The sequence below is a fragment of the Cheilinus undulatus genome, linkage group 15 (genome assembly GCF_018320785.1).
Source record: "Cheilinus undulatus linkage group 15, ASM1832078v1, whole genome shotgun sequence".
NCBI lineage: Eukaryota > Metazoa > Chordata > Actinopteri > Labriformes > Labridae > Cheilinus > Cheilinus undulatus.
In genome coordinates, this window is record NC_054879.1 from 25,711,309 (window position 1) to 25,736,288 (window position 24,980).

A 24,980-nucleotide genomic window follows, 5' to 3' on the forward strand; every position below is an offset into this window, starting at 1 on the left:
GATAAAAAAATGGCATTTTAGTTAAAAGAAAATTTAAATTAGAATACTTTGGCATAATCTTATGCTTGAAGTCTTTGAAAGAAACAACTGTTGTTAAAATGTTTTAATATAAGGTGAGTAGGATTGTCAAAAACAAACAATTACCAATGTAAAGTTGCAAAAAAACGTATTTTACCATTTAACTCTTGATTTTATTTTGGAAATATGTTTGCACTTTCTATCGAGAATAAACATTACAACATGTGTCACAGTAGCTCCCTGTTTAATTCACAATTAGTTGCAAATGTCAGGTGGCACAACAGCAAATGAATTAAACCTTTTATACATACCCATAACCATCTAATGTAAAGAGGAAAATAATACTGGATAATATGAATCAAAATAGATTTTTAAAAAGCATGTTTTTTAAATACATTAGATTTTATCTGACTCTCAATACTTTGTCAAAAACATTCATACCGTGAAAACTGACCAATTGCTCTACATTCCTGTATGCTTTTAATAAACAGACAGGATTTGTGAGGTCAGCTTATTTAAAGCTAATTTATACTGCCACCTGCTGGTCAATAGACAAAAATACGGACTAGACATAGTTGAAGTATAGTAGGCTGGAGTTGTCAGGACAAAAGGAGGAATGACTTCCTAATCATTTTTAGTTATTCACGTTTGGACCCATGGTTTCCTCTTTAATATTCATATCAAATTTTATTTAAAATGTTTATTTTTAATTCATATCTTAGGCACTTATGTTTCTACACAGATTCTAGCCTTAGCAGGATTCTAGCTGTTTTGTAGGCCTCTGTATTTTCTGGTATGAAAAGAAAATCTTAATCTAAAAAAGGATGATCATAAATATTCAGTCATGATTACAGTTAATCACATTCAATGTTCAGAAAAAAAGATCTAGTTTTAAAAACAAGTAGATGAGGTCGTTCTACACCTTTTGTTTACATTTGATAGACTATTTTGAAATAGTTTTGATTATTGATAGTCCACCTCTTGTAAGCATGATTTGTCTTTTACTTGTTTTCTTATTTTCTTCTTGTCTCCGTTTTACACAAGTTTTTATTAAAAATACTGTCAGGCAGTGACTACACAAAAAATTGTCGTATAATATACGAGACAGTTCCAAGCAAAAGCCCCGTCTTCTGACGTCATATCCAGTCGCCGTGTAGCGGTGTCTTTTCGGGTCAGATCGGAGGGTGTTTTGGAGGACAGATAATCATGGCCCTGAGGGTGATACGGCTGGTCATCCCGACGGGAGCAGCTGCTTTTAAAGCAGTGAACATTGTTCAGAAGGTAGGGGCTGAGAATACACAATAACAGAGAGCTGTGAATCATTACAAACCATTAGAGTTTACAAGGACAAGCTAGCTTTGCTAACCAGCTAGCCTATTAGCCGCTAGCATCACAGCCGCCTATACAGGCTACCTGCTGGTTTGTTTATGTTGTTTTTGATAGCTGAGAGTGAAATGTGTCAATAAGATAACACTGCAATACCTCTTAAGCTATTTAGAATCAGTTATGTGCTTTTAAATGTCCCTCTTTTCTAATATTTTGGAAAAACATGCGTGCCTTTCGGCCAAGCTAATGATTGGCAGCTTTAATTTTGCTAAATGCAGTTTAAGTTTAGTATATACTTAGTCTGATTTAACATCGACGCTCTCAAATCACGCCTCTTATTCCTTATTTATACAGATATATAAATATTTATTAAACTTTTTCATACTTTTCAAATTATAAATGGCGTTGTCAACTGCAAGTTTACAGTTTTACAGAGCTAAACCTTGTTTTTTTATGATAAATGTGTTTTTCAATTTTATAAGACGGTTATTTTACTTAGTGAAATCAGTACTTCAGAAGTTTTTGAGCACTGGCTCTTCAGTTTTGACCCTGTGATTGTTCATTGCATGCAAACAACGCTAGAATTGTGAGTTATGGAATAATACTTGCAAAAGTCTAATTAAAAGTAATACCTGTGTTGGTACTGCAACAGAATGGTATATCTTTGGTACCCAAAACAGTCCAATTATTATTATTATTTTTTTTTAAATTTGCATCCTGCTCATTAGAAAGTCACCGCACACGGCGTAACATTTGACACAGTATTAATAACAATTAACCACTAATTAATAGAAATTATTCTTCAAATAACATATTGTCTATTTAAAGAATCCCTTGAATGATCATTTATAATCCAGAAGAAATGTAAAGTGATTCTTCTCTGTGTAAATTCCTATCTTCTAATTTAGGACATTAAAAGGGCTTCAGCATGTGTGCGGTGATGTGAAGCTCACAGTCAAAAGTCACAATGATGGCTTGTAAAGACAAATGTTTAGGGACCAGGAGACATCATAATCTCATCTCTGCAACAGACGCGAACATTATCATTATCGTTAACCCACACATCTTCATGAGATGCTAAAAGGCCTCCCTAAATGGATTCTTTTCCAAGGTGGTCCCATATCTGTGCCGACTTTTGAGGTTGTGAGAGATGCTAGAATGCGCTCAGCAAAACCATTGTAGAAGCTCAGTGCTCTCCTTGTTTAAAGAGAAGCACAGCAAATTTCATTGAACAATGTGCAAATGCAATTAAGTTATTGTATTCCAGGCTATGTGGAATTTTCACTGTGCCATGCGCTGTAACAGTCACACAATGCAATCTGAATTTGGGACACCAAATATCACGCTGTCATGGAATGAATACAAAAATCTTAAGACATAATGATGTTGAAGCTTTTTAAAGCTCTGTTATGGAAATGCTCTACTAAAACACTGTATATCACTAGTGGTACTCTTTCTTTCTGAGTAATCTCTTTATCACCCACTGCTGTGCTCTCCCTCCGCTTACAGCAGACTTTGGTTCTAAATAAGACTGTATATCTCTCTTTCTTTCATAACTTTGATACTTTTTAATAGTATTGAATCTTAAAATGATGGATATCATATTACTTAATACCTGTGACATTTTAAAAGCTTCTACATATCAGAAATTTGGCCAGCCTTGCTCTGTTTATGGTGCAAGGTACAACTTTAAAGCAGCATTCTTCAGTCATGCATTATTTCATTACTCTTATTCTAATAACACACTCAGTATAAACACAAAACAAATTCGACAGCCCCTCTTTTCCATCATAGATTGTGCATGCTGTCAGATATTTGGGCATAGTTTTTGACAGACATCGGACATTTGATGCTGTGTCCCTTTGTGTGCTTACTTTCCATTTTTTTGTGTTTTATAGGCAGGGCTTCACACCACTTCAGTGAGGAGCCTGCGATATGGCTGGTGGGCATATGCATTGGGAGAGAGGACAATACCACGGTTATCCCAGTACAGCAAAATCATCACTGTGGATGGAAACTTGGCCTCTGGGAAAGGAGCACTGGCCCAGAAGCTGGCTGACAGGCTTGGTAATATTCCTTTAAAGGAAACTTACAGTTTAATGACATGGTATTGGAATCAGCAGAAAAGCAAAAGAAAAAACGTACATAAACATTTAACTGATCATTCTTTATATACAGGAATGCTCTACATGCCTGAGCCTGACACTTTCTATATGGACAAGATGACTGGAGAGAAAGAGCCACTTCCTGTTGACTTTAACGGGATGTGCAGTCTGGAGAAGTTCTACACAGACCCCAAAGCAGCAGATGGGAACAGCTACAGGCTACAGAACTGGATGTACATCATGAGGCTCCTCCAGTATTCTGATGCCATCGAACACCTGCTCACCACAGGTACAAAAGACATAGAGACAATTCTACTTAGGAAATGAATTCATTTAGAACAGCAGGTCAACTCATTTACATCCTGATCTTCTGTTTTAAGGCCAGGGAGTTATTCTGGAACGTTCTCCCTTCAGTGACATGGTCTTCATGGAGGCCATGTTCAAAGAGGGATACATCAGGAAAGAGTGTGAGTATTCTTTCACATGTTGCAGAGTAAATGTGTTTGTATAAAAAATAAACAAAGACAATTAAAAACATAAAACGTGTCTACAATATTGCCAGTTTTAATCTGTCTTTATTTCGTTTCTATTTTAGTTTTGTCTTTACATGATAATGCTGCTCCATATTATCCAACCTCTTTAAAATCTTCATTTTGTTGAATTAATTTTGTTTTATTTCTTTTACTGCATACTTATGCAAAGCATGTTTTAAGCAACAAGTAAAGCAAAGTCAATACAGAGATTCTAAAAATGGAATTCACTATAGATAGTGGGTAAAACCACCATGCATAGAAATTGAAACCTGTTTACTTGGTTGGCTTGTACAGAGGTGCAACCAGTATATCAGTGCAAAATGCTGAGATACACTCTTTCATTACTGAATGTGTAGCTGCTATCATCACCCACTGAACAAATATGCAAGTATGCTTGGCTTTGTGCTGCATAGCAATGCCAACAAAGAAGTCAGAGCCATATTTTACTGGCATGTAAAGCAAACCAGAGGTGGATGTTTAAGTAGAAAACAGCACATTGATTCTCCTCCTCCAACTCCTCCATTAACAAAGGCAAGTGACAAGCAGTGGTGGGCAGAGCAAGGAACAGGCTGTGGGCCAGCACTTTACAACTGTCACCATAGTCTTAGAGCTAAACTACAATATGATGAGATACCAGGATTAAAAACTTCATGTGTGAAAACTGATAGTATTCAAAGGCTACACAGATGCACAGCAGCTGCACATTGTTGACCTTGTTAAACACAAAGGAAATTATCTCACAGGAAGACAATTAAAACCTTTTTTTCCCCTCTGAGAGACCCCCAAAACACCAAAATTCATCCTAGTGCAAATTATGTTCTGGATTTTACTGATAATAAAACCAGGAGAAGAATATAATAACAAAATAAACAAAGTTGATCCACATGTAATGCATTTGTACAATAATTTTCCTGTGACTTGCAGGTGTACATCACTACAATGAGATCAAAAACATCAGCATCTGTGAGTTTCTGCCGCCTCACATTGCCATCTATATCGACCTGCCGGCTGAGGAGGTGCAGAAGAAACTGAAACAGAGCGGCAAGGTAGTAACACCCACTCAGCGAAACCTCATTACAGGACCTCCTACAGTCTGAGTATTTAGAGTAGATAGACCTTGGATGCAGGATGTACTTTGGTAACCCTGTTGGGGTGACAGTCTTTGCATACTTTGCACAACTCTGCAAAAAGTAAAGTTTAGAAAAAGATCATGCATTAAGTTAAAATGATAATCCAAAGGCTTGCTAGATTTAAATGCAAATACATTGATTTATATTCAAATATGTCAAATATGTTATGTTGCAGCCTGATGCTACAGTCATTCAAATTTATTTTTATTCCCATTAATCTACAGTCACTACACCGCCATGACAGCGTGAAAGCAGAATTTTTGTTTTTGTTTTTTTTGCAAATATATTAAAAACTAAAATATCACAATAACAGAAGTATTCAGACCCTTTACAAAAGCACTGTGTATTTAGCCAATTCCTCCCATTACTCCCAGTCTGTATTGAGATGTTTCTAAACCTTGACTGGAGGCCAACTGTGGTAAGTTTAATTGACTGGACATGATTTGGAAAGGCACACACCTCTCTATAGAAGGTCTCACAGCTGACCATGCATATTAGAGCAAAAACCAAGACATGAGGTCAAAGGAACGGCCTGCAGAGCTCAGAGACAGAATTCTTGACAGGCACAGATCTGGAGAGGGCTACAAGAATAATTTCCGCTGCACTAAAAGTTCCCAAGAGGACAGTGGTCTCCATAATTCTCAAATTGAAAAATGGCACAAGCAGGACTTGTCAGAGAGCTGGTCACCCAGCCAAACTGAGCAATAGGGGGAGAAGGGCTTTAGTAAAAAAGTGTGACCAAGGACCTGATGGTCTGACTGAGCTCCAGGGATTCTGTGGAAATGGGACAAGGTTCCAGAAGGACAACCATCACTGCAGCCCTTAACTGATTTTTGTTTTATGGCAGAGTGGTTTGACGGAAGGTTCTTGTCAGTACAACGCACGATAATAAATGAGATGGGATATGGGATAAATGAGGGGTTGACAACTAGCTGTATATGCTTAGTGATCTCTTTGCAGACGTATTTTTTGCAAACATGCCACATGCATTTTAAGTTGAAGGTTTAAAAGAATTAATAAGTAAGCAGGGGTGTCATTTTTGACAGACACCCCTATTTTTATGCAAGTATAAACTTTTTTTTCTAGTCTATACAGATCTCGATGCAAATACAATCAAACCTTCAGGAATGGCTGTTGCACAGTGAGGATGTATTTGACAGAATTTATTTATTTATTTTTTCCCCTTTTTCTTTTTTCTTTATATATATATAAGGTTCTGATTAGAGAAATAACAAATGCCATGCTTTCTGTTCAACACTGAATTTTGTCTTAATCTTTAAGAGCACGTGTACATGTGTTTATGTGTTGTCAACTTAACTCAATAAACACTTGTTCACAAAAAAAGTACAACACATGAAAGCTCGCTTGGCTTTCACATGGAGTTGTTTTTGCTAATTCTGAGCTCTTGATCCCTTAAAACCAGGAATGAATAATAGTATCAGCGTGTTATCAGTTTTGGCAGATGTTAGCTTAGAAAGTTAATTTTCTGTATATTAGCAGCTGTGAAAATGTCAGCTGATATTTATAACTGATATTTTGGCTGTACATATCAGCTGTATGTACGATAAGTTACAGGAGTTTTAGGCAGGAAAGAGCTATGTCAGCTGAAGTCTCAGTCACAGGGTGTCTGCAGAGTATTAAAAAGTATTGAAATTGTAGAGAATTAAAGTATTAATGTGACTGTATTGTCATGTTTTTTCTTTCTTGCAGTCTACACAAAACATAAACATAACTGTGTCAGCAATGTAACTAGATAGAAATTTGAGACGCCTTGGGGTCTTGAAATATATTGAGAGTGTCTTGAAAAGGTATTAAGGTATTGTTACCAGTCAAATGAATTTGTGAATATCAGCATATTAGCAGCATCCAATATAGTGCATACCTTGCAAAAATCATCCAGTCTTTAAATCATGGAGGTATTAAGTGTTCAGTATGTTAAAGTTTTTACATGATGATTGGTTCCTGTTAGTAGAACAGTTTTAAGTAAGATTCTGCCTGTTTATCTTAAAAGCTGCCAGACTGACAAGAACATGCCAATATCTGGGTATTCACCCTGACACTGGAAAAAATGATGTCACTGAAGGGGAAAAGCAATGCTTTAATAAAATAAAATTTTAATTCCCTTTTTTAATTCCCAGTCCTATCTTCAGAATGTCCCTCTGTCCTATCTGAAGAGCATTGAGGATTCCTACAAGAAGTCTTTCCTGCCACAAATCACGTAAATATTAAAATTTTTGAGTAAGACAGTGTATTAAATCTGGCTGTCTTTATAGATACATCAGAAACATCAATAAGTCTTTTGACATTTGATGTTTAGAAACACTAAGCCAGTTTGAAGTTGTTTTTTTCTTGAATCTTAAGTATTTTGGTGTTTCGTTTATTTCTTTTTTCAGCAAAGCAACCGAGGTGCTTGCTTATGATGCAACCCAAGCCCAGGATGTTGAAAAGGTAAGACGTCAGACACTGAGTCAAGTCTGTTTGGATTTTATTTTCCAGTGAGATCTACCCAGGAGGCTTTAATGTGAAGATCTATATTTTCTGTTTCTATGTGCAGCTTATTAATTATTGACTGTTCACAGGTGGTTGAAGACATCGAGTATTTGAAGTTTGAAAAGGGACCTTGGTTGGAGCAGGATGACGTCACGTTCCACCACATGAGGATGCTGTAAGTTCTTGATTGGTTTCCACATTGAAATGCAAATTGCACAGAGAAAGATCTCCTGCAGGTGAAGTGAGATTCCCACCGTTTTACATCCTCAGCCCCCGCTCGTCATCCTCATTATGGATAAATATGCAAAGTACCTGCAGAGAAGTCAAAATGCTCATTCGTTCTGCCGTTTTAATGCCAAGCTCCCCCTTACATAATCCTCTACCATGCGGGCTTTTAACACTGGTCTCTTTTTTGGTTGTGATAGTGTTGAAGACAAACAGAGAGTGGCCACCCTCACACATATACCCATGTTCCTGCCAGAGATAACCATCGGGGCCCACGACTACGATGAGAAATACTTTGCCTACAGAGCGGTATGTAGAGACTTACTCCCCTCCTACTCATTAGAAGTATAAACACAGATGGCTTCTAGAGTTTGGTTAGATAGCTGCCGTTTGAAGTAGATTTTATTTGATGAAGCAATACTCATTTCACTCATGTTGCACATAAAAAAATCATGCTTCAAGTGAGAGTTTAGAGTGTAATTCTTTGTACCAGCTGTGATATCTTTTTCACTTTTGCAGAGCAAGACTTAAACAACCAAACATTAACCCCAACTTTTTGGCCACATGCTGTCATTTAACCAAATGAGATTAAATAAACTGCCAGTTTAGATGAGTGAACTTGAAAAATTGTGCCAAAAAAGCCCCAATAAAGCTGGAAAATAAATAACTTTTGAGGGCCGATGTACCAACCTTTCATCCAGCTGTTGAAGCAATAATAATCAGTCAAGCCTGATTTATACTTCTGTGCTGTAGAATACAACTTAGGTTGGAAGCCCTTAACCTCAAGTAAAGACCTATATATGAAACTCTAAATGCACCTCCCAAAAATGCAACTGTGCATTGAAACAACCTTGTTAAGCACATCATTGAAGAAGGACATGCATGCATCTTAATTTTACTCCATTTACCTCAGACAGCATGGAAGTTTGTTTTTTTTCTGAAGAAATTTCCTCATTATCTTGGAAAAACCAGCTGTGTTATCCAAAGAAAAGGAGACAAATAACTGGAAATCTCATTGGGAAGTTTATTTGGGCGTTTGGGAAGGGCAGGACTTTTCAAAAAGTTCTCAGAAGGTGATTGGAGGAACGTTTTGTCTGTCACATTCGTGACGGGCCAATCAGAACGACAAGACAAAATGGGGTTGACGTACATGCTTCTCCTGAGCTGACCGGTTATCACCGCCTAGTTGTGAATGCCAAGACAAGTTTTCGGTGTGACTCTTAGTACTTGTTTTAGAAGAAAATGTGGTCCAGTCCCAATTAAACTCTTTTCCTATAGCTACATCCAAGCTAACTACTATCGTTGCAGCAGCCGTTTGATACACCTGCAAAACACACCTGTAGTGATTGCAGTACAATGCTGAAGCAGACCAGGAAAAGAGCGAAAGCATCTTTTCTGTCATGAAAAGCTGTCAGTGTGGCTCATAACTCTTATTTATTTTTTTATTTTTTCATAAATGGATGTTGCCCAGTTCTGACAATACTACTTCTGTGGCTACGCCTGAGCTAATCACTCCACTAGCTGCCATTATATACAACCTCACTGGTACAACTAACCACCACCTCATATAGATTACAGACTTATTCCGAAGCAGGTCAGCAGAAGAGCAAAAACATCTTTTCCATTCTAAAAAGCTATTAGTGTTATTTTACTCTTTATTTCATGCAGAAACATGGTCCAGTTCTGATAAAACAGCTGTTGTGTTATAGCTATGTCCGATCTAATCACTGCACTGGAGGCAGCCATCGCAAAGGGCCAGTATAACTTAACCCCGCCCATAGCTACCACCATTCTTCTCAAATGACTGATTGGTCTAAACAGTGTTGGGTTCAGCAAAAATGTTGTAGATTGGAGGTTTTCAAGATAGATTTACCCGATTACATACATGGAGTCTGCAAGGTTAGAAAACCACACTAATGTAGAAGTAATGTCTACAGGCAGATTTTGTACTCCAGTGTGAAATAAAGGGCTGACCAATTTTCAAAATCTACTTGCAGACATCCCAAAATATTGAATGGGTGTTTCCACAGCCATCTCTCAGTTGCTGCATGAATACAAAAATATTACCCCCTCCTCTGCCTTAGATGATTCAGCAGCTTTACTTTACATCCCCTCCATTGTCTCCTCTCTTTTCCTGTTTGCAGTGATGACTGTAAACTCAACTGTTGCTCAGTATTTATAAGCTTCAACTCCAGCATCAGATTGGAAATAATGCGATATTACAAGCAGACTTGTAGCACACAAGCACACAAGTACTGTATGTGATGCTCATGAATGTGTGTTAAAATCAAAGATGAATGTATTGAACAAGTAACAGAGGTTAAGTATCTGGGGATCATTTAGACTCTCAGTTACATTTTAGAAGCCATGTTAAGCAGATTTTACAAACCTTTAGGGCAAATCTCTGCTGCTTTAGTATGATAGGAACCTGCATGACAACTAATGTGCTTTAATGCTTTTATACTCGATGGCACTCTCACACTTGTCCTTTGGTTTTACTGCCTGATCTCAGACAAATCAGTAAGTCATCAGATCCTTAGTGTCTCTACAATCAGGCTCTAAAAATAGATATCATCACTGCCATGTTTTAAGTCAATACAAGATTTTAATTTTCCATTATGTGGAGTTTGTGTTCAAATGCTTAAATGGACTTGCTCCTCCACCTCTATGCACACTACAGAGCTGCAGCAGATCCACCAGAGCAGCCTCAAATGGAAACTTTCATTTCACTCCATAAAACATCATTCGTTCAAGCTGCTTTTTCTTTAAAAGGAGTTAGATCCTAGATCTCGGCCTGATCAGTTGAAACTTATTACAAACTTCACCACCTTCAAAGAGCAACTGAACTACCCTGTTCACCTTTGCCCCTTTTCTTATCAGCTGTTTTTTATTTTTATTCTCATAAAAGCCCTTCTAGGGACTGATGTTCATGGTTCCTGCAGATCGTTGAAAAGTCTTAAATAGTCTTAAATTTGAAATCTAAGGCCTTGAAAAGTCTAAATTTTGCCAGTGAGAGGTCTTTGAGTTTTAGAAGGCACTTTGACTAAGAAATGTCCTCATCCAAATCTGTGTTTTTAAGCCAACCTTACATGATTTTAAACTTCTTCCTCCAAAAATTGTTGCATAATTATTCTCCAGATTTCAGGGAATTCAGTGTTGGATGTTCTCAATTTCCTGGGGGAGGGCCGCCAGACCCTTCTTTTATTGCCTCCGCCAAGGAGGTTATGTGATCAACACGGTTTGTTTGTAAGTTAGTTAGTTAGTTTGTTAGCAACATAACTCAAAAAGTTAGGGATGGATTTTGATGAAATTTTCAGGAAATGTCAGAAATGGCATAAGGAAGAACTGATTAGATTTTGGGACTGATCCGGATCACCGTCTGGATCCAGGAGTTTTTTAAAGAATTCTTTACTGTTGGGAGATAGGGCTAATGGTGGAGGTCTGCGCTCTCTGAGTGCTTTTCTAGTTTAATCAGGATTACTGTGATTAAATATGGTCTGTACTTATGTAAAACACAGTCCAGTTCTTTTAAATCTGTTCAGGCCAGCTTCATTTTAACGGGTTTCCCCCAACAAAAAGTGTTATTCTGCTTTTTGTTACTAAATTTGTTTAGAATTAGCTCAGCACACTTGCTTAACATCAACAGATATGCTGTTGATACTGAAAAATATCAGTATATGGTAGAATAGAGGCATTAAATGTGCCAGAAATAATCAAGTTTGGGTGCTTTTGACAAAAAAAAAAGTATTTGACAGCTCATTAAATGAAAAAATTCAGTCCTGTTCCAGTGGACCTGAGAAATCTTATATGCCTCCTAATTTTCAATCTTTATTGTGCAGAAAGTGGTGTTGTTTCCCAGTTCAGGTTTTAAAAAAGGCTTAAAGAGTTTTAAATTTGATTTTTGAATGCATGTAGGAACTCTGGATGTTGCAAATAAGCATTTGCTATAAACTCTATGATACTTGTATGGGATAGCGGTTCTCAGTCGTCTATGTATACTGTGTCTGTCACTAACAAATAGACTTTAAATAAATAAATGTGATGATATGTAATATAAATCAGACTTAAAGAGTAGCTGTAGTCAGTAGTAACGGCATTGGTGGCAACTAGAATAAGAGCCTTATAGCTGATTTTACTCCACAGGTGGCTGACTAGATGATTGAAGTTTATTTATAGATTGGTAAAATTGTAATAAATGTAGTAATTTTAAAAACAAAACTAAGCAATTCAACTGTTATTTTATGTTGAGGTACTCTTAGTTGTGCAGGGGAATCCCCTTTAACAGCAGAAAGAGAAATTCCAACCAAAAAGTTTGGAAATTATAAAAATCAAATGATTATAAGCAAAGGAGAATCTCTAACATGACTTAATTTTTCACTTCTATCAGAAATATGTGATTAGTCTCAGTTACTTGAAACATTTTACATTTTGTATAGTCATGTCTTTTTGTTACTATAAAATGTAGTGTAAAAGTTGCACTTTTTTCATCTAAAATGTCTCTCTACTTACTACTCTGTCATCGTAACTGCAGCTGCCATTGTCATACATTGCATTCATCAAAAACCATCGAAATTTGGCACCATTTATTGTTTTTGCCACATCCAAAACATGCTGAAATAGATAGTAACACAGACCAAAATGTGCCACTTTTTAGCTGCTTTTCTCTCTCATAACTTTGCGTTTAATGAAAACAGTGATGTACCATACTTTTGGAATGAGAACACTACTGAGTGAAATATAGCAAGTGCCCAGAGGAGTTACTCTTTGATGTTAAAGGTAATATAAATTTATTTAGATGGATGAATGCACATTACTAAATTGTACAAGTATAAACATATAAAACAGTAGTTTTATGTGTCATACATGCGCAGTACAGATGTGTGCATGAAAAAAACAAGCCAGCTAAAACAGCCTAAATACTTGAACCATGCATCTTTAGTTTCATTCGAACTGACTTTTGACAGCAGAGTTGCTGCTTTCAGCATTTCCTCTACTCTGTGCATGTATAAAGTTGTCGTTTCTCCGCAGCAGATTTGTTTCGTTTGCTCTTTTCTTTGGGAACAAGCCATGGAGAGGTTGTTGTGTGTGCTCCATCCTTTCACAGGCTGAGTAGCTGCCTGTTCCCTCCTGCTCTGAAGAAATGAGAGTATTAGTGATGGAGAGGATCCTAAGGGTTCTTCTGCACCCTCTCCAGTGATTCAGTCTGGCTTTTATTGCTGCACAATAGAAGGACATGGCCACACTCAGACATATATTGTTCTGTAAAGCTCTCTGCTGTTCTCTGTGTCTGTGGAGATCGATGTTAAGTGTGGTAAAGATCACCCTTTTTCATACAACAACACCACATAAATGACGCCATTCATGTAAGAAATGCTGATACTTAAAAAAACAACAGGCTTTTATCTTCTTTATGTTATAGGGTAACCAAGGTGAACACCGTTTTTTACCTTTGAAATCTTTTCTTCTTTTTTTTCTAAGCTTGGTATCAGTCATCCAGACAGTGTAATGACATTTTTGGGCTGTTTGACAGCATAGCAAAACTTTAACCACCTACATTAATGGAAGGTTTAACAATATTTAACAATATTTAAAAGCCTCAAGTACTGATATTTCTAGGGGAATTATTTCACATCTGATTTAATGGCTATTAAAACTGTATTCAGTCAATTTGCCTTAAGTTTAAAAAAGCTGTTTTTCAAACCAACTTCGCACTACAATGGTACAATGACCTCCCACAGGAGCAATGCAAAGTTGGTTTGCAGAATGTGGCTAATGTAAGCAACGCTAGCACCACTGGCCTTCAGTCTTCTTTAGATTAACATCCGCATTCCTATGTTGAATATTGTCACTCAATAATACCTAGACAACTGAATTCCCAGTTTCTTTTTAGAATAATGCTAAACCTTACTGTTCCAACAAGATGCTATCTGTGCTATTAGTACACTGTTGTTAACATCTGATTAGAGAATAATATGGTAGCAAGGCAATAGCCTACTCATTAAACACAGCTTCAGTGGCTACAAGTGGTGAGCGACTGCGTTAGAATTTAGACAGTGTTTAACCAGGATTGGGGGCCTTAAGTGATGACAAATCTTGAGAATTAGTTTAACCGACTTGCAATTCCAGTGCCATCTACAAAAGGATACAACTTTTAACCATTACGCTGGCTAATTATGTGCATCCTTAACCTTCAGGAAAAATGTATTGGATTTTGGAAGTCATTGTTGAAAAGTTGAGGTGTTTGGTCCTTGTGGTCGTTGCAATATGATATCTGAAGAATGGTAGGGGGATTTTCTTCAGACTTTGCACAAATGTCTACTCTGACTGCACACAATTACTCAAGAATGCATTTAGAGACTTGTGAAATTTGGACTTTTAGGATTTGAGGATGAATTCTTTAGTTTGGAGATCAAAGGTCACTGTGATCATATATATTGAGGCTGCAGTGAAAATTTTTTACCCGAGGCACACCAAGCCAGAATCTCAAGGCACACTGTATCCATATCCATACAAAATAGCCTCTGTAATTAAAACATGTTTCCATAACTGCTGTTGTTGTACAGTTGCAGTAATAATGTATGGTTTTACAAATTCCCACGGCACACCTAGACTTGCGTCAAGGCACACTAGCATGCCTAGCCACACCACTTGAGAACCACTGCTCTAGACTGGAGCCTTGTGTACACTGCACACTTTCAGGCTCATCCTTTTATAGTCATGGTGTATGGTCAGCTCACATTGTGCAACTGAATGGACTAGGAAGCCCAACCACTGTGCAAGATCTGAGTGTTCATATTGTATGAGTGAAGTCAAGATGACAGTAACAAATGTCAGTGGAGTTCCTTTTAAAGTCTCACGCATTGAGGTCTCCAAATAGCTACAAACAGCAACAAAACCTCTCATGCAATCTCTGTCTCACACGTTAACAAAATGTTAGCAAACACAACTAGCAGCTAAATAAATGCAAATACTCAGTAACAGCTAGAGGCCTGCAGGTAGGCCTGCTCCTACTTGCTTGTTTCCTTTATTATAGTTGGAAAGGCATTCCTGCTGTTTTTATGGTGATTTAAGATGCTACCAGTTTGCAAAGCGAAAAATACCCCAAAGTTAGGGAATCTGCTTGTGACTGTAGGAATGTGTGCAGTTGTACGACCAAAATGAAACATGTCAGAAATCCATTCAACCAGCCAGGAGCAGCTGGTTGGGCCATGTCCCCCTGTACACTGCACAATAAAAACGGATCTGGCTGTGTTGTTGCTGTCCACACACTAAAGGAACAAAGCTGATTAAGGTCACACACTACTAACATCATCTATGTCTGTTAAAATCTTGTGAGATGAGCATTTGGACAAGCTGTGCTCGAAATTTGTGGGCTGTGCAAAAAAGTACAGCTCAAGTTTGCATGACTCCCACGTCAACTTTCAGGTGCGAAAATCTGCTATTCCTTATTCATCTGGATTTATTTCCAAGGGACCTTTAACATTTCTAAGCTCTGCTCTGACCCATGAAGTTGTTAAGAGAGGAGTTGGCTTTTAATTTTATACATGATTATCATGTAAGGGTGTGATCATCCTCACTAAACCCTGCAAAATCTTTTTAAGGAATCTTGCTCTTCTCTATATCCTCACTCTTTCGGAATGTTTTTTTTCCCCTACCTTCCAGTGTAATGCATGTACAGATCTGTCTGCATGATAGAACTAATTTACCTCTGGTTTAATATTGAACTATTCGTAGAAACAAGAAAAGCAAAGATGCGAAATATTCTTTAAGGCTTCCAGTGCCGTCAGTCTTGCATAGGAAACATTTGGGTCTGACCTTTTCCGTTTATTGACTGGAGACTTTTCCGTCTCTCCTCACTGCTAAACTCTGGCTGTGTAATGCTACAGGAGGCTGTGACCTGACATTTAGCTCTAAGCTCGGATCTCTGCGGAGAGAATGAGAGCTGAAGAACGAGGAGGAATAAACTCCAACTTACAAGCGGAGTTAACAAAGTCATGGAAGGACATTTACAGGCTGATATCATCGCAAATTCTCATGTAGATTTTATGTTTTAAAAAATACTAAAATAGAAGGATGAAACTAAGCTAGAGTTACATTTTAACAAATAGTAACATGTAAATGCAAAAGAAAGAAAATTTGTGCCAAAACTTAAATCTAGAGTAAGAGGAAACTGATTCAATTTTTCTACAATATTGGTTGGATGAATAAGACACCTAAAACATGATCGGATATTGGAAAATTTTGAGCCCTGACCTGGGGGTTTTATTCATAAAGACTTAGAAATTAACAAAAGGGAAATTTTCAATTCATGCTGCTTCAAAAAGAAGCTTTTTGAAGCATATATGAAGGCGCTATGTGCCCAACTTCAGTGTAAACTTGTGTCTTTAGGCACTGCCTGATACCACAGTGTTAAAGATATAATTACATCTCTAGCATATGAAAATATATTTACAGAAAATATATCAGCCATGCATATCGACATTATAAATACTATAAATATAGGCCTTAAATATGGGCAAAATGTACAACTGTACCATCAGGTACAGGGGGTTTGCTGTGAGCCCTGAACATTTTGGATGAAGCCCCAAACATAAAAATAACTACTAGACTGTCAACCACCCTATTCCTTTCTCTGCTCGGTTGGCCTTAGCCTCTTATTGCACTGGAGACTTTATTTTTTATTTTTTACAATGAATAGGTGTGGGTCTGTGTATAACAGCTCCAAAGAGTTTGGAAATACAGGCATATTGGACATTGACCAAAATCCAATATTATGCATCCCTAATCTTTGGAAACATTTTCAGTGGGTTAGCAGGTTTGGGCCTACTCCTGAACTGAACTACTCCTGTCTTGACAAACACTCACATTGACTCCAGTATAGTACTGCTCAATAAATCCAGTCCCAATGTTGGGCTGTGCAATTACATAATCGCATAAAAGGCTGGAAGTTTTTTTGTATTAGATAACACTTAAAAGGTTTACAAAGATGCCTATAGAAAGGGCTTTTAGTTTGGTGGTCTTTGGGGGACACAAAAAAGAACGAGGTGAACGGGCTGTAAGGCGATTTTAAAAAAGCTATCTTGTGTTCACTCTTCAGCTTGTATTTTGTTGTTTTACAATCACATCCATTAAGGGTTTGTGTAGCTTTATAGCAAACAGTTTCATTATCAGTTTCAACAAAGACCAAGTTACACATCTCTATTAGATGTTATTAAAAGAGCCTTGTTGTTGGAGGTCTTTGTGATGAAGCTGCTTTAAATGTTCAGCCTTGCTCCTTTTAGCTAAATTGTCTGTTTTATGTCTTCTTCTAGCTCCCTGGGAAGAGGTACGCCTCTGGTTATAATGAAGACGTTGGAGACAAATACATCTGGCTGAAGTGAGTCACTAAATCAACCCTGATCACAGGCTGAATAAAGTCTGATCCACCTGATCGTCCATTATTGATCCAGTCGTCTTCTGCTGTACATCCTAAATAATATGTATGTATTAAATAAAAGAGTAACTTTTGAATCTATGAGATGTCTTGTGTTTTCTATTCTCACTCTACATGCAGAGATGTACAAGGACTTGAATAATTGTAGAGTTCAGTTTGAACACTCAGCAGTTTGAATGTGGCAGTCCAGAGAGTGACTTCAGATCCATTTAAGTGTAAAAAACTTCAGCTGACATGTTTGATAATTTTTATCCTCAAAGTCAAAGTTTAATTAGGAGTTTTTCATTTCAATAAGTCCTAATTCAGAAGTTTTATTTCATGGGCTGAAGTTAGATAAGGCCTTTCATGTCTTCTGAGCACTCAGAGCTTTAACCTACATGCTTTTTCAGCCTATTAACACACACATTCATAGCAATTCTCACTCTCACTGGATTAATTTCAGGCTTCAGTTTTTAGCCCAAGGACACACAGACGAGAAGAGCCATGGTAATGAACAGCCGATCTTTGGATTAGCAGACAACTGTCTGCTTCCTAGTGTACCGACTACAATGACACATTTTCTGTCACTTTTTCCTGTCGCTTCTTTTCTCGGCTTTTTTTGTCACCAATCTAAAGTCTCTTGTCACTCCGCCTCTCTTCGCCTCTCTTGCAAAGCTCAACAATGTCTCAGTTCTGATTTGGTCTTGTGTTTTTTTTCTATACACTTGCACCATTATAGTCTCCCTATCTGGGTTGTGTATGTTGTGTCTCAGTTTTCTGAGAGCTCTCTTGTTCCAATCAAGAATCGATCAACAGCACAGATTCGAGGATAAACTCAGCTCAGTGGCCTCATGCTGCTGAGACTTGGGGAAATCTCTGGGAAGACTCGCTTCCTTTTCACTGATATTACTCAGTCTTCTCATCTTTATGCTCCGCCGTCTCTCCAGAACAACTGTCAAGTAATGTGCTTGGACCCTACACCTATTTTTGCTTTCTATTTAAATTTTAAAGTCAGACAATTCTGCATACATGTATCTAGTCTAACTTAGATTAAATTAGCAGCCTTTTTGCCTACCTCAATCAAAAGGCTATGCTCAACTCCATACTGCACAGAACCCTGCAGTCCAGTTATCCCTTTTATCTTGGCTCCAAGTATTTTTCAAGATTTTAAGACCAGACTACTTTAAATCTTTAGAAGGTGCTGCATGGTTGCTCAAGGGTTAGTGCACAGCCTCACAGCAAGAAGGTTTCTGGTATGCTTCTCAGTCAGGAGTACCCGCAGGTTCCCTCCGCATAATCCAGCTTCCTCCCACCAATAAAGACAGCCTTGTTACCTCCGCCAAGGAGGTTATGTGATTGGGTGGGTTTGTTAGCAACATGACTCAAAAAGTTGTGAACGGCTTTTGATGAAATTTTCAGGAAATGTCAGAAATGGCATAAGGAAGAACTGATTAGATTTTGGGACTGATCTGGATCACCGTCTGGATTCAGGAATTTTTTTTAAGGATTCTGTACTATTGGGAGATAGGGCTGCACTGTTACCACTTTACACCAGGAGATGGTGGACATGACTGACTTCAATCCCAGCAGCATTTTGGGTGTTTTTCTATTCAAAGTTTTGGAGTTTATAAAGTTTGAAAGACGCACGCCCGGTCAAGGAGACGAGTCAGAGCATAACAGAGAAAAAGACAGCAAATTGTAGCGAGAACACTCACAATGCTAGGAGGAATAGAGGAATATTCACCCTCTGCCATGACTTCCAGTCGTCCAGTGAGACCATGGGTGAGACTGTCAGTGTGTCTGTTGGCACCAGCAGGCAATGCTTCCGTCATGACAATCCATTAGTAGCGAACCCAATGCTTTGCCTCACCATGTTTCCACCCCACTAGGGAGGTAGTAATCTGCGAATGCCGTGGTGGGGGGTACATGGGGATGGATCCAGGAATTTTTTAAAGGATTCTTCACTATTAGGAGATAGGGCTAATGGTGGAGGTCTGCACTCTCCGAGTGCTTTTCTAGTGAGGTTAATTGTTGACTCTTACATTTGTAGGTGCGAGTGAGTGCGCATGGTTGTCTGTGTCAATTAGCAGCAATGGACTGGGGAACAGTCCAGCCTTTGGCCCAAGTGACAGCTGGGATAGGCTCCAGCACCGTGCAACCCACATCAGCAAAAGCAGTGTAGAAAATAGATGGATGGATCACTGTAAAGGCTCAAAGAAACTGACCCCCACACTGTTTAGACTGGTCATGTGTATGCTGCAACTCACAACCGCATGACTTCAGTATCAAAGGAAGGATACAGTTAACACACCAGTTACAGGTTTTTCTTTATTGGTTACTTTCAATATTGACCTGAGACATGAAGGTTGATGACTCTGACCTGGAAAGCTGCTTCATACAGTGATAAAAGCTTTGACTGCACATTGACAGAAAGATTTATATTTTGGTTCTGCTGTTACTGATGAAAACGTGTCTTAACTATTTCTTTATTCATTTTAAAGTTTTTCAGGCATCCCGCACCCTGATCTTGCATCCTTTGAGAAACCAGACCACGCTGCTTTTCTGTCTGAATTCTAACTTCTGTTTTCTCCAGCATAGCTACCTGGGAGTAAAAAAGGAGGCAATTAAACTCCTGTGTCCGTCACTCATTTGTATTCTGCTGACAGAACAGACAAAGCCGATCATCTGAGACAGAAGTGCAACAGCAGAGGGTGATTTTATCACCTGTAAATCTGCTGTTTTTCAAGAAAACAAAAGGTGGAGATGGTTTATTTTGAGAAAATGATTTGTTTTCTCGAGATCATGGGATAAATTTGATAAAACCAAAAGAGTGTTGGGTTTGTGGGATCCCACGTGATGATTTCAGCCTTCGTGATCACCATCATGACTGTCAGAGAGGATTCACAGTTTGACTTTGACTGATGTACTCTCTGATGTGTCGATGAATAATGGGGTTTCCTTGATTGACATTTCCAGCTGAAGTTAGTTTCTACAGTTGTCACGACTCCATCTGTGCATACATGGCACTCATGATTTCTGATAAACACTCGTTAAAGGAGGAAACAACCTTTCCTTTGTGTGACTTTGAGATAAGAAAATAATTAACTTTTGAGATGGAGATAATCGCTTCAAAAACAATTGCGAGGGAAGCCTGTCGACTTTTTCACTTGTGTGATCCACCATCTACAGCTCTTCACAATGGTATAGCTCAGTGGTTCCCAACTGTATGTCTTAATGGACCCCAAACATTTATCTAGGAAAAGCTAAGCACCACACAAGCAAATGTTAAGCAGAAATTTTAATTGATTTGATTTCTAAATTCCCAATAGAATAGGTCTATATACACAACTTATTGCAAAAGATCTACAAATAAGGACAAAAATTATTAGCCCCCTATAAAATTTCATTTTTATATATTTCCCATTTACAAAATTAGCCCCCTTTAGAACAGACCTTTTATTGAGCCATAGCACAAACCACTGTTGTCTAATGTGCTTTGGCTTTGTAATGCTCAAAGCTTGTAAAATCAAGTTTAAAACTGAGGGTTATCTTCACATTTACACACAGTCTAAAAACTTTAGGAAGGGTCTGAGCTGCCACTGGATAAAAACAAAATACATCAGTTTAGACTTGAGAAAAAGAATTGTTGATGCCCAGAAAGCAGGAGGATGTTATACACAGTTATCACAGGGATTCCAAGTGTCAAGAACTGGAGTGAGAAGGATCATCAAGAAATTCAAAAAGAGTCACACATTCCAGTACAAGCCTGGCAGAGGTAGGAAGAGAAAGATTTCAAGGACTCCGGAAAGAAAACTCAAGAGAGATGTGTCTAAAGACCCCAGAACAACTACCAAGACACTAGTGAATGACTTAGCTTAGTTGGGGATTGTAGTCTCAAAGAAGATGATCACCAGAGCCCTGCACAAGAATGGGCCAAGAAAATCACTTCTGCATTAGAGACACCTTCAAGCTAGACAGAAGTACTGTATGCTGAGGACAACCTGGAGAAACACTATGCATACTGGAAGTGTGTCCTTTGGTCAAATGAGACCAAACTAGAGCTCTTTGGCCAGTGAAACACTGATTGTGCGCGGCACAGGGTTAAGTGCTGTGGCCTCACAGCAAGATTTCTTGTGAAGATTCCTGTTCCTGCATGTTCTTTCAGTGAATGCGTCCACTCTTTACAGGTACTCCAGCTTCCTCCCACCACCAAATGACATGCTCATTAGGTTAATTGGTGACGCTAAATTGGACGTAGGTTTGTGTAGCTGGGATTGGCTTCAGCCCCCTGCGACCCCAAATAGGATAAGTAGTGTAGAAAAAGGACAACCCAACCCAAAGAACACTATCCTGACAGTGAAACATGGCGGTGGGAGTTTTATGCTGTGGGGATGCTTCAGTGCGTTTGGAACTGGGAATCTCATAAAGACTGAAGGAATCATGAAGACAGAAAGACGTGAAGATTTTGAAAGAAAATCTCAAGTAGTCAGCAGCAAAACTGGGTCTGGGTCTTCGACATTACAGTGACCGAAAACATCCATGGCTCCTGGTAAAGAACAAAATTAACCCTATTGACTGGCCTGCACAAAGCTGAATCCCATTGAAATTCTGTGGTGTGAGCCAAAGACCAAGGTCCATGCCAGAAAACTGTCAAATATGGTGCAGCTTGAGAGATTGGCCGAAGTAGAATGTGCAAGGATTCCTCAGGAGATGAGTCTGAGACTGTGCAAAGTAAAGTAATTTAAACATCAAAAAATAAAAAAAGGATGTTTGGAAAAGCTGTGTTAAAAAATTCCAGGCATGAATAGTACTTTAGTGGCACTGTATTTCTCAATGACTTGATGTAAGCGTTCACTGTGAACAGCAAGAACAAGTGAACAAACCTGCATTCATATCATGAGGTGCAACCCTTTATTACATTAAGCGAGTTGCTATAGTGAGCACCACAGTCTCCCTTGCAATGTAAAAATTATTTAAAACTATTTGCTGCTTCTCAACTGATTTAAGAATGTCTGGCTGCAGATCACCAATGTCAGGCCCCTCTCCAGGCCTGAAGTAAAACTTAAACCATCATAGAGCTCTGCTCCAGGACAAGATCTCCTAGCTGAATGTGCCCAACTCCACTTGCAGGTGGATCACAGACTTCCTGTCTGACAGGAAGCAGCAGATGAAGCTGGGGAACAGCTGGGAACTTACACAAACTCATCTCTGGAGTGGATGAGTCCACCTACATGTGGGAGGTGGACCATCTGGTGACCTGGTGCAGTCAGAACAACTTGGAGCTTAATGCTCTGAAGACAGTGAAGATGGTTGTAGACTTCAGAAGGGATGTTGCCACCCACACCCCTGCCCCCATAACCCTATTGGCTCCCCAGTTTCCACTGTGGACTCTTCTACCATTTACTGTGGATACAGAGGAAGGACAAAATGGGTTCCAAGTCACCCATGGCCTTCTCCTCTAAATATGAAGCCAGCTAAGGTTGTCATTCGTGTTCAACACATCCAATAACTTGTATAACAACTGTCTTGAGCATTTGTGGTATCGTATAAAACATTATGTTCAGTGTCAAGGAACAAAAAAGCAAAATAAAAGAAAGGTTTACCCTATCTCATCAGATAAAATTGTAAAAATTATACCACATCTAACATTTTTTGGCTCTCCAGCATCCACTGACCTGTAACCTATGGAGGTGATGTCTCAGTTTGGCATGGACATTTCCATAAAAGTTGATTGCTGACCTTAAAAGCTGCTTCTTGGGAATTGAAGGCCCTATAGACTCAAAAAGGCATACGCAAAGTTTTGAGTTTAGTTTTGTCTCTGCTGTTTTGCTTTTTGCTCTAATAGATGAGCGTAATGCAGCTAAATATGTAAAATAAACCTACTTTAGGCATGGTAAGAGTGATCAAAAATATGTCTTTCAAACTCCAGGAGAATTTAAGACAATCCAGCTTTTTCTGTGTTGAACCAAAAATTTTCCCTCCAGCATCTAATTCATTTTAACAACTTGACAGATGTGGCTGACCCTGACACTGCAGCCTGTGGTAAACCAAACCATGCTGTTTTTGTTTGAATTCAGGTCCACCATTTTCTCCAGCATGGCAACCCGGGAGTAAAAAAGAATGCAATTAAACTCCTGTGCCAGTCGCTCATTTATATTCTGCTGACAGAAGAGACAGAAGTACAGCAGCAGAGAAGAGCAGAGATGATTTTATCACCTGTAAATTTGCTGCTTTCAAGAAAACAAAAGGTGGATTATCTAAAAGAAGAGGGGATTTATTTTGAGAGAATGATTTGTTTTCTGAAGATCATAGGATAACTGGCGAAGTGAAATGTGTGTGCGGTTTGTGTGGTCACACGCAACGATTTCAGCCTTCAAGATCACTGTCATGACTGTCAGAGAGGATTCATAACAACATAGTCAGTGTTTGACTTTGACTGACATCCACTCTGATGTGTGGAAATCCACACCAGGATGTCTTTTTCCACCAGGCTGTCAGAAACAGACACCATGAGGGTGGCAGGAGGGTCTGACGTCATCTAATAGGGCCTGCACTCACAGCGCTCCACCATGCAGCTGGATTTGTATTCGCCAAAGAACCAGAGAAATGGCAGGTCGGCCACTGGCGTCCCATTGTTTTCACAGATGAGTGCAGGTTCACAGTGAGAACATGTGAAGGCGTGAAAGAGCCTGGAGACACTGGTGGATGTTACACTGCCTGCAACATCATCAAGCATGGCAGGTTTGGCTGTAGATCAGTGACAGAGACCTCCATAGCCAACACTATCCTGACTGATGTTGGGAACTGAGATAAAACCCTCAAATCCTCAGATTTAGAATCAATTTCCTGATTTCTGTTGTCTGTGAGGTCTTAAAGGAGATTTTTTAAAGCTGTTTGTCTTTCTTTCTTTGCATATTTTAAATCTGATTGCGTTTGTTTCTTTAACGATTTAATGTTTTCTAAAGTAAAATAAAAGTAAATCACTGCATATTTCCTCAAATAGAGCTGGAAAACTCTTCAAACTTAAGAGTATATCAGGACTGCAGGACTTAGTCATTTGTGATATCAAGCACCTCCACACCAGGCAAATCGGTTTCTTCCTCTCTGCTCCACCTTTCCTTCTTTTATGAAAGTCCCTTTGCCTATGATAATGTTGTTGCAATCAGTCAAAACAGTCCAGCTGCAGACCTCAACTCTCAGGCCCTCTTATCCCATTTGGGTAAGAGTTAGGGTAGGATTAGTTTTAGGTGCACTGGCAATGTGCCAATGGAGTGTGATGTAAAAGAGTTTGAGAGGAGAGGGTATGACACGGAAGCCAGTTAAAGCTGTAGCATGTGAAGAAAAATCCATGCGTGAACACCATCCAGAAACACTGCCATCTTCTCTGGGCCAAAGCTCATTTAAAATGAGTAGCGGTGCCCTCTGGAGGATTCTGGAGCTCCGTGGAATCCCATATTCACTCATCCAGCTGAAGTCTGCCCTATATCTTCCCCCCCAGTGCAACACCAGAGAAGCCCTGAATGTTCTCTACCGCACCATCAGTGAACTGCAATCTACACATCCTGAGGGAGTTTTCATCGTGGCAGGAGACTTTATCAGGCAAATATGAAAACTGTGTTTCCTCACTTCCATCAGTATGTGAACTTTGCAACCAGGGGCAAGAACACGCTGGACCTAGTCTACAGCAACATTAAAGAGGCATTCAAAGCAGCACCCTGCCCCCACCTTGGCTCCTCAGACC

The 24,980-nt window shown here is 38.8% G+C and overlaps 1 protein-coding gene across 1 annotated transcript; it reads left to right on the forward strand.

Annotated features, from left to right (window-relative positions):
* The first annotated feature begins 1,157 nt into the window (after nt 1-1,157).
* ndufa10 (NADH:ubiquinone oxidoreductase subunit A10) lies at nt 1,158-17,341 on the forward strand. The gene is made up of 10 exons (XM_041807780.1): nt 1,158-1,299; nt 3,243-3,411; nt 3,523-3,738; nt 3,830-3,916; nt 4,907-5,028; nt 7,251-7,330; nt 7,506-7,560; nt 7,692-7,777; nt 8,028-8,136; nt 17,139-17,341. Exons 1-10 carry the CDS (start codon nt 1,225-1,227, stop codon nt 17,205-17,207), a joined length of 1,068 nt encoding a protein of 355 aa, XP_041663714.1. The 5' UTR covers nt 1,158-1,224; the 3' UTR covers nt 17,208-17,341.
* Nucleotides 17,342-24,980: the final 7,639 nt, after the last annotated feature.